General features: G+C 47.9%; 1 protein-coding gene across 1 annotated transcript in view; it reads right to left on the bottom strand.

The window, feature by feature from the left end:
* Positions 1-4,144: 4,144 nt before the first annotated feature.
* Positions 4,145-14,418, bottom strand: part of CA10 (carbonic anhydrase 10) — a 491,091-nt gene continuing 480,817 nt past the window's right edge. Inside the window, exons 7-9 of the mRNA XM_032872027.1 lie at positions 9,395-9,549; positions 6,800-6,974; positions 4,145-4,370 (exon numbers count right to left, since the gene is read on the bottom strand). Coding sequence (XP_032727918.1) covers positions 4,348-4,370; positions 6,800-6,974; positions 9,395-9,549 — 353 coding nt within the window. The 3' untranslated portion in view covers positions 4,145-4,347. The remainder of the gene's footprint in view (positions 4,371-6,799; positions 6,975-9,394; positions 9,550-14,418) is intronic.

Here is a 14,418-nt window from a genome sequence, read left to right as displayed (position 1 = left end):
TATTTTAATTTTTTAATAAACATATAATGTTTATTAACAGCCCCAGGGGTACAGGTCTGTGAATCGCCAGGTTTACACACTTCACAGCACTCACCATGGCACATACCCTCTCCAATGTCCATAAAGCCCTTATTTTAAGTGCTGATACCTCTTCTACTAAAAACAGGGAGATTTGTTATCCAAACATCAGACCTGTTAACTAAGACCTGGGGCAGAAGGAGGGGACCAGGAGACATTCTCAGACCATCCCAAACAGTGACTATGCATAGAGATTGGGATGTGATTTTGAAAACGAAGTCCATTAGGTAAGGCTGACCTCTAGGCTCCCATGGACCCACCTGACAAGGTGAGCCCTTCCCCGAGCAGGCCCTTCAGACAGGGATGTGGTTCCCAATGTCGCTGCACATTGGAATCCTCCAAGGATTTTTTCAAAACACAGACAGTTGGCCGTCACCCCGACCTTCTGACTTCAGTGGTACGCAACACAGCCTGGGCTCTGGGGTTTTTAAAACATCCCAGGGGAGTCTAATGTGTAGCAAAGTTTGGGAGCCTCTAGAGTAGAGGGGAGTAGGAACGAGCACACTTGAGCCAGCACCAGAATCACCAGGAGGACTCGTTTAAAAACACACATGGCCGGGCCCCACCCGGGAGTGCCATCTAAGAATGTGCATTTCTCTCCAGTTTCCCAGTGATGCTGACAGAGCCACACTCTTCAGAGCCACTGGTGTAAGAGAGCTGGGTCTGGCTTTGCCATTAGGAGCTGTGCGACCCTGAGCACGTCCCCCAGTCTTCAGAAGGACGGTTCCTGCTTTTATAACATGAGGCAGCCATGGTGATTAACTCGTGGGTCTCTGTGTGTGAAGTGAGATGATATTTGCAAGTTGCTGAACCCAGGGCTTGGCCCACAGAACCAGTGCAACCCATTATCGGTGTGTCTCTGTAGGTCCCCTCGTGCCAGGTGGTGAGTGATGTCCATGTGAGCCTCTGCCCCTGTGGGTCCCATTTTCAGGCTTTCTGGAAAAGGAAAACTGTTACTCTCAGGGTCTAGGAGTGCTCTGGGGTGGGGGGGCATCCAGCAGAGTAGGGGCTCACGCTGGGGGCGTAAGCCCATGCTGTTCAGTGATTGTCAGCTGGGCCCTTCAGCCGAAGCTGGGTGGGTACCAGCTGGATGGAGTCCTGCCCTCCTGCCCAAACTCCACATCACTCACTTTCTGGCCCATCTAGTGTGGCGAGTGGTGGTCGTCCTGGCGTCACCATGGAAACCAAACAACTACCAAGGAACGTGAGAACTGGCTCTAAATGGTGTTGGAAACCACGCTGTGTGTCCCCGAGAGAGGCATGGGGGATCGCCACGCCATGTCTTCCCTTTTTCTCGTGCAATTTGCCCGGCGTTCTCTTCTTGTATATTTACTTCCCCTCCCGTTTTGCTCAGGAGGGAACTGAGGCACGGCATGCACATCCCTGCTCATTGTATGTGGACAGGATGCCCATGTCAGCCTGCTACTTTGCAGGCCAAGCCGGCACTGTGTTCATCCCCTTTCTGAATGTCACACTGAGAAGTGGATTTTCCTTCCTTAATGGCTTTACTGGGTCAACTCTCAGGGACTTTTTGATATGTATAAAATTTCTATGTTTTGTTTTTTTAGAGTGGTGTAAATCTGGTAAATCTTTATCACTTCCACATGGTTTGAGGGCAAAGTGCCCTGATTTCCATTTTATAGTTTGGGCCATGCAGAGGATGGGGAGAAGACACGTTCAGGATCGGCCCAGGAGGTGAGAGACTGGCTAGCTCACTCCATTTCCAGTTCTCTTTGGCCAGAGTGAAATTCTGGCCGTGCCCAGGGACTCCCAGGGGTGTCAGCCTGGGTTTTCTTCTGTTCTCCCTGGACTGAGACCTGAATGAGAGAGAGAGTTAGGGAATGACTGTAGAGAGGCCATGGGAAGTGGTTGTGGCCAAGTTATTCCTAGATAAGGGCACGTCCCTCCACCCCTCCAGGGGAGTTATTTTGCCTCACAGAGGATGCTAGTAACAGAACAGAGCCTAGACACCCGCCCCCTGCCTGCCTTCCTCACTGGGGTTCCTTTCCCTGTGCCCTGACATGCGCAGCCATTTACCTATGCCCAAACTACTGGGTATCTGTTACTCTCCTTTGATATTAATTGATGGCTTTGTTATGACCGATGCCACACCCTTCCTGGAGAGGGGGGTAAGATATGGTCCACAAAAACCCTGCCCACATGAGCCACACACATGGCCTATAGGCTCCACATACAGAACAGTCACTGGCGTTGGGCTGACTGCTCTAAGTAGCTGTGTTTCATTTAAGCCTCACAACTCATGGGGGCAGTGATTAGCCTCCCTGTGCCCAGATCAGGAAGTAAAGCGACTCGCCTAGGATGACACAGCAAGCAGCAGGCAAGTGGCAGAGTGAAGGTTTAAAGCTAGGTTTGGTCGATTTCCCAATATTCTTTAGCCATTGTACTACACTGCTGCCTGACTTGCAGGCTCAGGAAGATTCTGTCTCGGAGAGAAAGCAGCAAGCCACACAAAGGAAGACTGCCCCCTGTCCACCCTGAACTTTTGCAGACAGATCTGGTGTTCTGCAAAAATACAGTTGCTCAGAAATTGGCTCCTAGAGCATCACAGAGAAGGCCATCCTCTGACTCACGTTGGTGCAAAAAGTGAAAAAACTTCAATTAAGTGTATTATTTCAAATATGAAGCATTTGGCTATTTGATCTTTTTTTTTTTTTTTCCCCATCATCAATATGACTAACGTGTCACTTGTCTGAAGTTTCCTGTTCACGTGGACCCTGCCTGCCTGCACGCTTCCCTCTTTCTGGGGACCGTGACAGAAAGGAGAGATGGAAGTTTATTTTTAATTTGGCCACTGAACGAACATCAAAATCTTCCCTTCCAGCAGCTGAGCCTCTGTGTTTTCTCACCAGGGTATTAATTACCTGATTCTGGGAACGGCCAGCCGGGCAGTTCCCGTGGCTCCACAGCCCTAGTGGCCACAGCGCCATGGCTCGTGGACGCAGCAGGACTCAGAGGCTTCCGCAGGGAGCCTCCTCCTCCTCAAAAAACTCCAACACAGGTATGGGCTAACTTGTTAAACACATTTATTGATTTCTTGACAGTACCCAAACACAGTGAGTGACCATTATAAACAAGGAAAGAAAGGCATTCGTTTGTATTTTGTGATATCCGGCTGCACCTGGAGAGAAAAGACACCCCCTTCCCAGGAATTTACAAGGCAAAGTGCATTCCTTCAAGGGAGCATCACAGGGGTGGGAGGGGGATGGCAGTTTTGAAACGCAAGATATCTGTCGCCCGCTGTCTCAGGCGGAAGCTCACCTTGTATGAATGATCGAGCCATGGAGTGGAATTAAAAGTTATACTTGCTTAGCAAATGCATTCCTGATTGCCACAAACTCAGTCAAAACTGGCTGCAAATGAACAGAACATGTAGATGAAGGAACAAGTGAAATCAAAGAATGCAGTTGTAATGGAATCAGGGCTTCGCTTGTAAGGAAGGAGAACAGATCAAAGGCGGAAAAATGAAATTAACTCGTTAAACACATTTATTGAGCTGTTAACAATAACCAAACACAATGTATGACCTTTGGAAAACAAGAAACAGTGAATGGATCAATTCTGATCTTGGCAAATCCTATTACAGATATGTGACGAAGAGGGGAAATAATTCCATTTCTTTATAGTCTGCAGTGATATATATACAATGTGTATCTCTTCAAGGTCTGTCCTTTTCTTTTTAATTTTTTGGGGGGAGTAAACAGAAGAATAAGTGTCCTTGGCCAACTTTATCCTGGTTCACCTGTCACCAGAGGTTCCTAGGACACCACCCGAGATAACTTGATGCCAAGAACAAAGTCCGCTTGATGCTGTCAGAGCTATGTTTTCTCCTCTCTCTCTTTTGGAAGAATTTTGTATGTACAAAGGCTGAAAAGTCTCATTGGGTAGATTAATTAGTTCAGGAAAACAGTATCAAAATTGTAATCAGGTTAACTGGTTGTTTTCTTTTAAGACCTCTTTTGAACAAGCCTGTATTTTCTGAAACTTGACTTCCCATCCTGGAGGCCATGTGAGTGTTTCTATGTGTAGATATGTTTGCATATGTGCCCGTGTGTGTGTGTCTCTGAGTGTGTGGAAGAGACGTGTTCCTCTGCCATGGTTTTGCAGATACTTTTCATGAAGAAAGGGCCAATCCAAAGAGTGAATGAGGCTTGAGGGAGAGAGGGAGAGAGAAGAAAGAGGGGGGCATTCTAGGTTACATCAATTCAAAGTTGTAGCATTTCTTCTTGAGATTCTTCTTGGTCTCATTCCCTACTTGAGGAGCCATTCATTTACTGGAAGGAGAGAAAAAGGAAAACACACACACAAACAACACAAAACAAGGCATAGTTGAATTAATGTGCACAAAGTATAGGGGGCTTACTTGCCTAGGATGACACAGCAAGCAGCAGGCAAGTGGCAGAGTGAAGGTTTAAAGCTAGGTTTGGTCAATTTCCCAATATTCTTCAGCCACTGTACTACACCACTGCCTGTCCCAAAGGGGACGGGACAGTTCTGTAAATTCTGTGTATGTGTCCCAACCACCCACTCTGCTTCCTCATAAACCTCTAGGCCCAACCCATCCCATAGGGTTGTTACTGGTCACAGGTGGCTACCATAAATTCAAATTAATTAAAATGAAAACTAAAAATTTAGTTGTGTTGCTTACTAGCCACTCTTCAAATGTCTGACAGCCACATGTGGCTGGTAGCGACCATATACTGAACAATGTAGATATAGAATATTTCCAGAGTTGTAGAAAGTTCCAGTGGATGTCAGTGCTTTAGATGAGGGGACAGATGACAGCCCACAGACCAAATACAGCCTGTGATCTGCTTTTGGGGATTGGCCACACCCAATAATTTTCATATTGTCTATGGTTGCTTTCACTCTACAACATAAAAATGTAGCAGAGACTATATGACTTAAAAGCCCAAAGTGTTTACCAATTGCCCCTTATAGAAAAATTCTGCAACCCCTGCTCTAGACTGTGAGCTCTGCATGGAGGGGGCCCTATCTGTCTTCATCCCCACTATATTCCTATCACTTAGCTAAGTGCCTGGCTAGGCTCATCATAACTACATGTTGAAAAAAGGGAAGGCTCAATGAATGACATCTTTTTCTGGTAGTTCTGGCAGGAAGGGAACAGATGATTATAGTTTTGACACTTTGCATGTGTCTGACAGAGAAAAAAAGAAAGAAGGAGATGCAGGGGAAGCAGGAGAGATAAAGTGGGGGACAAAGGGGCAGCTGCCTGGTAATGTCCATAGCCCCCATATTTGGGTGGCACATTGTTGTTACAAAGGGCTTCCCCATCCAGGCTCTCATTTGCTCCTTGCGAGTCATGAAGTAGACAGTATAGAGATTGTCATGAAAGAAACCAGGTCCAGAGGGGAAATGACTTGGCTGGGTTTACATGGCTTGGTTATGACAGAACCAGGCCAGGAGCTCAGATGTGTGGATTCCTTGTTGAAGGAATTCCATGACTCCGTTCTACTTCCATCTTCCTTTCTATGTTGAGATTTTACCAGAATGATCAAGAGATACTTAGCGTGCGTAGGAAAAGACAGCTGTGTGTGGACAAGAGGGTTACAGGAGGCAGGAGTCATCTTAAATGTCTCCTTTAGTAGGGAAAATTGTCACTTCTAGGGACATAGCACCGGAAGAAGATGTGCTCACACGTGTTACCTCATTGGATCCCAATGGCCCGGCATCCAAAGTATATGCTCCCCTTTTGGGAGAAAGGGAGTGGGAGTCCATTGTGCCCATAGCTAAAAGCTTGAATGCTTCGTGCTGTCCTGTTCTAACAGATAACATTGGAAAATCAGCCTCCCTGGGCCCTTGGGTAAAATGGCAATAAAAATGCTGTCTTACGCTAAGCAAAACAAGTCAGTCACAGAAAGACAAATACCACACGATTTCACTCATATGTGGAATTTAAGTGACAAAACAAACGAGTAAAGGAAAAAAAAAAGAGAGTGAGGCAAACCAAGAAACAGACTAACTACAGAGAACACACGGATGTAAGGGAGGGTGGGTGAACCAGGTGGTGGAGATGAAGGGGTGCACCCATCGTGCTGAGCACCAGGTACTGAGCGGCAGTGCTGTGTCACTATGTTGTACACCTAAAGCAGATATCATGCTGTATGTCAACTAGCTGGAGTTTAAAGAATAACATAAAGAAGAACAAAAAGGAAAAATACCTCCCTGGCTCCCATCCGTTTAGAGTCCTACGGTGCTGAATATACTAGAGGCTTAAGAAGAGGTCTGCAACTTTCTGCAATGTCAGTGTAATGATTTGTAACTATTTATGCAGAAAAATGCATATAACCCTACACCAAATATTCTTTCATGGGAGTACTTTCTTCCTTGTGAAGAATCTGTATCCCAGGCAGCTGTCCTAATCCTAATGGGGGCTTCAATAAAGCTTCCTTCCTCCCTCCCTCCCCCCCCCCCTTTTTTTTTTTTTTTTTTTTTAATGCTGTGGACCGGGAAGGCATTTGAAGGTTTGGCACCCCTCCCCCAGCCCCATCTCTGCCTGTCTGTCTCTATCTCTGCTTATCTCCAATGATACAGAGGTTTCACCAGCAGGAAAGCACCATACAAATGGAAGGTTGGGTGGGGGGGTGGGGGTCTCACTGTCATTTGTGATCGCGATTGTAACAAGAGACGCCCCCTGCCTTCCCCGGCTGGGGCCTGTTGCCCTCTGCGCCAGTGCACCCACCTCTATACTGAAGCTTCTGGGCTCGGTTGTTGGGACAGTCCTTCCCCTGTAAACTGAAGTTGATGTTGGTGCGGATACAGCGGTTGTTGAGTGGCTGCACGGGTCTGAAGTTGTCACTCATGCTCAGAAAGATCTGAGACGGCTGGTTCTGGCTGAGCAGCCGTAAGGAATGCATCTGTGGAGAGAGACACAGCTGAGTCCCACATACCCTCCTAAATGCACTAGGGAGGGAGTGGGACAGTGTGCCCAAGCCAGGCGGTCCTAGCTGCCTGGGACGGGGGACATGTGAGCACCGCAGAGACCCCTGTTTCATGGACTCGGGTTGCTGCGCCTCTGTACATGGAACGAGCCTGGCTTCGACCTCACCAGGTCATGCATGTCTCTGAGCAAGTCCTTTGCTCTCTCTTAAGCTCAAATGCGCCGTCCGTGGAAGCAGAAAATCCATCTAGTTGTTCTCCAGGGTCCCTTTTCCCTCGGACACCTCATGGTTCCAGAACTTCCAATAATTCAGGGAATTCTATTTCCCCCACATGGATGTTATCCACACTGTAGTGGTCGATCCAGGGGTCAGAGCTAAAGGAAGCTGGATCAATGTGGTTCCTTTTCTGGGACTATTGGGCCCAGGCGGCTGTACTAAAGCATTTTCTGCCATGTTCCAGCCCAGGACTGCAAAGCAAAGGAAGACTTTCCTGTCTCTAACAGGAAAGAAGAACAAAGCAAATGTGTAATGAGGAGAGAAAGAGAATGGAGAGGACAGACTTCTCATGACTTCCCGACATTGATTTCTGATCTCAACTTCCATAAGATGTCCCAATATCTCTTGAATACCTCCTTTTTTCTAAGTAAGGATCTGGAGGGGGTCACTTGTCACCAAAAGAATCCCAATAAACACAGATAGGGTTGGAGCCTTCAAATGGTTCAGGTTGTTGGGTTGTGAGTACTGTCCTGTCAAGGAGATTGGATTCTGGGGTGTCCGGGTGGCTCAGTGGGTTAAGCCTCTGCCTTTGGCTCAGGTCATGATCCCGGGGTCCTGGGATCGAGCCCTGCATGGGGCTCTCTGCCCAGCAGGGAACCTGTTCCCACACCACCCCCCCCGCCTGCCTCTCTGCCTACTTGTGATCTCTGTCAAATAAATAAAATAAAATCTTAAAAGAAAAAGAGATTGGATTTTGATTCCTTTGCTCCTCTTCTTTTGAGTTTTATACACGACTGTAGAATGCCGGAACCAGAGTGGGTGTCATAACTCCCTTGGTTATAAAAAGAGAGGCACATTCATTTCACATAAGTGGGGGGTGATGGTTGTGGGAGTGCACAGGGAGCCGGGGGCAAGGCTCGCACCCAGTGCTCAGACCTAGTTCTCAGGTAGCTCAAGGGCATATGAGTCCCGTGAGATGTTCTAAAAATACTTCACATTTCAACAGTTTGTGAAATGCTCAACATCCTCTGACGTTAGAGACTGACATAGGTATGATCAATTTAAAGACCCTGATAAGTTTCCCAGTAAGGAAATCTATTTAACTTTTTAAATTTTATTTTTTTATGTAGGCTCCATACCCAGCATGGAGCCCAACCCCGTACCAGGCTTGAACTCAACGACTGTGAGATCGAGATCTGGGCTGAGATCAAGAGTTGGACGCTTAATTACCTGAGTCACCCTGTTGCCCCTATTTAACTTTTTAAAAATCTCTCTTTTTCAGATATATTTGGACACTCCATCCATTTTGCTCATTTGCTGTTTGAACCTAACGACTGCAGAGCACACTCTGGGAGCTGACCTTGCTGTCTTTTCTCATTCAGACATGTGGGATGCTTCTATAACTCATCCATGCTAAGCCATTTCAGATGCTGGTTTTCTTTTCTTTTCTTTTTTTTTTTTTAATTTACAGATCTTGTTTATTTATTTGACAGAGATCACAAGTAGGCAGGGAGAGAGAGGAGGAAGCAGGTTCCCCGCCAAGCAGACAGCCTGATGCGGGGCTCGATCCCAGGACCCTAGGATCATGACCTGACCTGAAGGCAGAGATTTTAACCCACTGAGCTACCCAGGTGCCCCGAGATGCTGGTTTTCAAACCTAGGTGTGGTGATTTCAGTTGTGGACCTCCAGAATTCATAAATTGAAGTCCTAACTCCCTAGTATCCCAGAATCTGACCTGATTTGGAAATAGGGTATATCACATAACTAATGTAATTAGTTAAGATGAGGTCATTAGGGTGGGCTCTAATTCAGGGTGACACAGGTGTCCTTATAAAAAAGGGGATTTGGGCAGGGGAAGAATGCCAGGTCAAGATGAAGGCAGGGTGGGCAGTGCTTCTAGGAACCAAGGAACACCGAAGATTCCCAGCCACCACCAGAAGGACAGGTGGGGGGCAGATTCTTCCGTACATCCCTCAGAAGGGGCCAACCCTGCTGACTCCTTAATCTTGGATTTGTAGCTTCCAGAGCTGTGAAGCAGTACGTTTCTGTCGTGTAAGCCAGGAGTTTATGTTACACTCTGTCAAAGCAGTCCTAGCAAACTCATCAACAGGCCCTCCATAAACCCAGCCGGGCTTGACGCCGTCTTCCCCATTAGCTGAAAGACTGCAGAAGGGCTCACCTGCATCCTGGTTATATAGACGGGTTTGTTCATTATTATCCAACTTGCCGTCTCATAGCAGGGTGGGATAGTCATTGACCCGTCATACGTAATGAAACTAGAGGTCTCTGGATATAGTTCCTCTATATTAAGTCCCTGTAGTAAATATGCATCATCTAGAGAAGGAAATCAGAAAGACGTTAAGAGTTAGGTTTCTTGAGAACAAGCTGGGATGGCTGATCGTTTCTTTTTCTTTTCAGATTTCAGAAGACCGTATCTGCCAGGATAGGCGACAAAAACGAGCAGCCCTCCTCCCCCGATCACAGTTATTTTCAACAACAGAAGCTTATCTCTTGCTCACATACACTTTCACCCTAAGTTGAAATAGAGGGAGCTTCCTCCATTGTCACTGCTGTCCACAATCTGGGACTCAGGCCCTGGGAGCAGCTGCCATCTAGACCCTTATGAGTAGCAATGATAGAAAGCAACTAAGATGAAGCGTATGTTGGCTCTTAGCTCTCCCATCCCAGAAGGGGCACCTGTCACTTCTGCTCACGTTTTGGTAGCCAAAGAGGTAACACGGCCAAGGCTGACATCAGGGATTCAAGGAGGAACATTTCTCCAGCAGGATGGGGCACCGAATATTGGTGAGGCCACAAGAATGACCCAAGTCCTTGCTTGTGGTCCCTGAGACCGAGAACCATAGCATTACGGTCATAATGAAATACACAGTTAAAGACTTCAGGGCCAACTGAAACATTGCCTGGTCGCCATTCTCATTTACTCCCTTTGCTTAATTAAAAGAACATTAAGAAAACACTTTCAGGAAAAAAAAAAGCAAATCAGGCCAAATCTATCATGAGATTCAACAGTTAAGTCCAATAACTTTCAATTTTTGTCAGTCTCTTCCCTATCGCACCCATGCACATAGCCTTTTCCCTTTTTATGCCTATTTGAGGTAGTCCCATTCATATGTATTTTACTATTAAGTATGCTTTTTCAATTACAAAACTGACATAAGTACATATCGGATTATATGGAGAAAAGAGAGATAACAAGAAGATAATCAATACCTCAGTCATCTGAAGCAGTGGCCACGAGCATTTTGATTTATTTCATTCTGATTTTTAAACTCAGTGCATGGGTTATACCTTTGTGAACGCTGTAACATACTGAAGTTTTCAAACACCCACAAATTCCAGTGAATGTCTCTCACCCTCCTCCTCTCTGTAGGATCCCTCTCCTTCTCTCTGCACACCCTTCCTCTCTTCTCCTGGCTTCTAAAATGCCATGCCTGGTATTCCTAATTTTCTGGCCATTCTTTCTCAGGTTCTGTTGCTGGCTCCTGATTCTCCACCTGCTTCTCTCAGTGGAGACAAGCAAGGGACAAGTCCAAGGCTTTTTTTTTCCTTCCTCACTCTTCAGTGAGCAGCCCATCTACCTCCATGGCTTCTGTTGCCCTCTGTATCCCAGTAATTCCAGATCATGAGTGTCCACCGCTGTGGCTGGTCTGGGAGGCCAGGGGAACCCAATGACTGGCAGGTGGAGGGAAGAGCCTATCTCCTCCAGTCCTCTTGGATTCTCTCATCCATGTCTCCAACTCCCAATGGAAAAGGACTAACTTCTTCAGTGGTTGACATAACCTCTCAGGTTTAGGACTGTGCACGTATGAGGGTACAATAAGGGACTTTCACATACAGCTAGAACCTCACAATGACCTCTAAGACTGGTCAGGCAGATAATAACATCTCCATTGACAAGATCAGAGAGGCACAGTAACCTCCCTAATGTCTCAGAGCTGGCTGGGGACTACAGAGCAGAAACCGGAATTCAGCTCTCCTGACTTCCAGACCAAAGTCACTCATTCACTCAACACGTGTTGGATAAGCACCAGCTGGTGTTGGGCATGGGGTTAGGGAGGGTCTGGGAAGAGAGCAGTGAACAAGGTAGATGCGGTGCCCACCCTCACTCTAGTGAGACACACAAAACCAGCCACATAAATGAATGTGGCCTCTCCTATCAGGTGGTGATGAGTACGCCTCGGCCAGGCCTGTTCCTCCCTTCGGATCCTGAGCATCAGGGAGGCTCACCCATTTTCCTGGGCAAAAGTCTCCTTCCTTTCCCATCACTTCCTCCAGAAATTGGTCACTCAATTTTCTCCGATAAAAAAGAGTCATCTCTGCCAAGGGTACTTGAATTTCAGGGCTCCTTCCCTCATCAACAGAATTAAGAACCAATCAACTGATTCAGTGGTTTGGAATGATGTAAATAAGACCACTGTCTGCCTGCTTCCCCCCACAACTGCTCCTCCTGGCCTCTGACAACCCCGGTGGGGGGGGGCCCTAACGTCTCCAGAGCTATGTCCACAGCATGACCATGAGACGGACAGAGTGGTCCGGCTGGATCTGGAGGCTAACCCTAGGAGAAAAGACTTTCACTTTGCATTGAAATGTGTCCACCCTCCCATCTGAACACCATGGACTCCGGACAAGCCCAGAAGAGACACGGTGACGAGACAATGGCTGCCCTGAGGGTCTGGACTCTGGCCTGTGGGGGCAGATGCTTTCCTACAAGGCCACAACGTCCAGAGCACGCACTGATGGGACGCTCCTAGGGAGTCCCATCCGGGCGTCAACACAATCCGTTTCCGTTGAAGCGCCATCCCGTAGCTCTGTTTCTTAAGCCCCTAATACGCATCAAGCACTGAGCTACAGAGTGAGTGAGCACGATGTCGTTAAGTGAGTGCAGCAAGGAACCACAGCGATGGCGACATAGATCTGTGCTGGGAACAGGGAGAGGTGGTCACTTCTGCCTGGGGGTGGGGACTCTGGAGAGTATTCATCGAGGAGCTGGTCTGAGCTGCATTTTGAACGACAGGAGGTCATCAGTGTGTAGCTGGCAGCAGGGTGGCTGTCAAGGGCACTGTAGACATTCCTGCTAGGGAAAGAACTGAGGATGGAGGGAGAGAGGCACACTGGCTGAGGGTCGGGAGTGCCGGGAACTGCAGGGGTCGGGGGGGGGGGGGGGGGGGTGTTGTGCAAAATGAGGCCAGGGAGGGCACAGGCCACACCGGGGACATCCTACTCTGTGCTGCTGGGCGTTGGGGCTTCCTCCCGCAGGCAATGCAGAGCCACTGAAGGGTTTAGACCAGGGGAGCACGATCAGATCTGCACTTAATGGTGCCTGTCCTGGTCGGCGGTTTGGCCCAAAGAGGAACATACGGGAGGAGAGAAGGAAGCATTCCGCTCATCGTTACGAAAGGTCAATGTGATTTGTTTAACCAAGCTTGCACGCAGAGCATATTGGGTACTCTGGTGTGCGGCAATTACTGTATTTTATTTTATTTGGGGCGGTGGGGAGGAGGGAAGGAAGGAGGTGGTGGAACGAGGGGCTTTCCCGGTGTGGCTGGGATAAAGGAAAATAACATTTATGTTTCTCTGGAACCAGAAGCAGCCTCTGCACTGCATCTAGGCTCAAGGCAAGTGTTGGGGTGTATTTGTGTGTATGTGTGTTGGGGGGCAGGCGAGGAGCAAGACGTTATGTTCCGGGATGTAACCCACACAGCAGGGTGACAGCGTGCTTCCAAAACACTGTTGCGTCCATGTCCCCGACTCCATCTGCTGGTTTCCTGCCAGGAGGTTCCTCTTCACCCATGTCCCCTGAGAGATGCAACACTCCGTTCAAGAACTCGGGCAGCTTGAGGGCCGTCTTAGCCTCCCACGATCCTTATTTGCCACTTGGTTCTTTCCATGAATCTTGCAGATTTCCACTTCACCATTTGCTCTTCTTCTTCTTCTTCTTCTTCTTCTCCTCCTCCTCCTCCTCCTCCTTCTTCTTCTTCTCCTTCTCCTTCTTCTCCTTCTTTTCTTTCTTCCTTCCTTCCTTCCTTCCTTCCTTCCTTCCTTCCTTCCTTCTCCTTCTCCTTCTTCTTCTTTTAAAAGATTTTATTTTTAAGTCATCTCTACACCCAACATGGGGCTCGAACTCACAACCCCCAGATCAAGAATTACGTGCTCCACGGACTGAGCCAGCCAAGTGCCCCACCTTTCTGTCTTTTTTATTTCCTCACGCTCCAGAACTTAGAAAGACCCAGTGTGAAAAGTGTGAGCACTGGACTCAGACCTGAGTTCGAATGCTGATGGGGCTGCTCCCCTTCCATGTGACCTTGGATGTGCAGGTAACCGTGTGAGCCTCAGTTTCCACATCTGTAGTATGCAGGTGGTTGGGTAGTCATAGAACTGAATGCATGTGTCCCCCTAAAATTCATATTTTGAAGTCCTAACCCCTGATGTGATAGTATTAGGAGGAAGGGCTCTGGGGAGATCATTAGATCGAGAGGATGGAGCCCTCTCAGACGGGATTAGTGCCCTTGTAAAAGGGACCACAGAGAGCATTCTCACCCCTTCGTCCTTGCGAAGAGGCAAGAAGATTTCCGCGACCCAGCAGAGGGCCCTTGCCAGACCCCGGCCGCGCCGGCACCCTGATCTCAGAATTTCAGCCTCTAGAATGGTCAGAAGTAACTTTCTGTAGCTTGTACGGCACCCATCAGTGGTAGTTTAGGAATGCAGCCTGAAGGAACTGAGACAGAGTCCTTGCCTCTGAGCTGTTTGAAGAACAAATAAGACCACAGTTTTCCAGTGCAGATGGTCCCCAACTTAGGATGGTTCCATTTACGATTTTTCAACTTTATATTGGTGTGAAAGCCATCCTCCTTCAGTAGAAATCATACTCCACATTGTGAATTTGGACCTTTTCCCAGGCCAGCTGTCCTCTAGGACCCCTAGGATGTCGGGCAGCCAGCTGAGGCTCCCTGTCAGCCCCCGGAGTGTGGGGGGTCAACGGCCTGGAACCTCCCGCCGTTCTGTACGCACACACAACCATCTACATTCAGTTTCCCACTTTCAGCGCAGTATTCAATAAATTGCATGAGATAACCAATGCTTTATTATAAAATAGCTTGCGTGTTAGATGATTTGCCCCACTGCAGGTGAGCATAAGGGTTCCGCGAACACGCGTGAGGTCAGCCAGGCTGAGCTGTGATGTTT

The sequence above is a fragment of the Lontra canadensis genome, unplaced genomic scaffold (assembly GCF_010015895.1).
Source record: "Lontra canadensis isolate GAN:19392208 unplaced genomic scaffold, GSC_riverotter_1.0 scaffold43, whole genome shotgun sequence".
NCBI lineage: Eukaryota > Metazoa > Chordata > Mammalia > Carnivora > Mustelidae > Lontra > Lontra canadensis.
The sequence above is the reverse complement of the archived record's forward strand: the minus strand, read 5'-3'. Positions and strand labels throughout refer to the sequence as shown.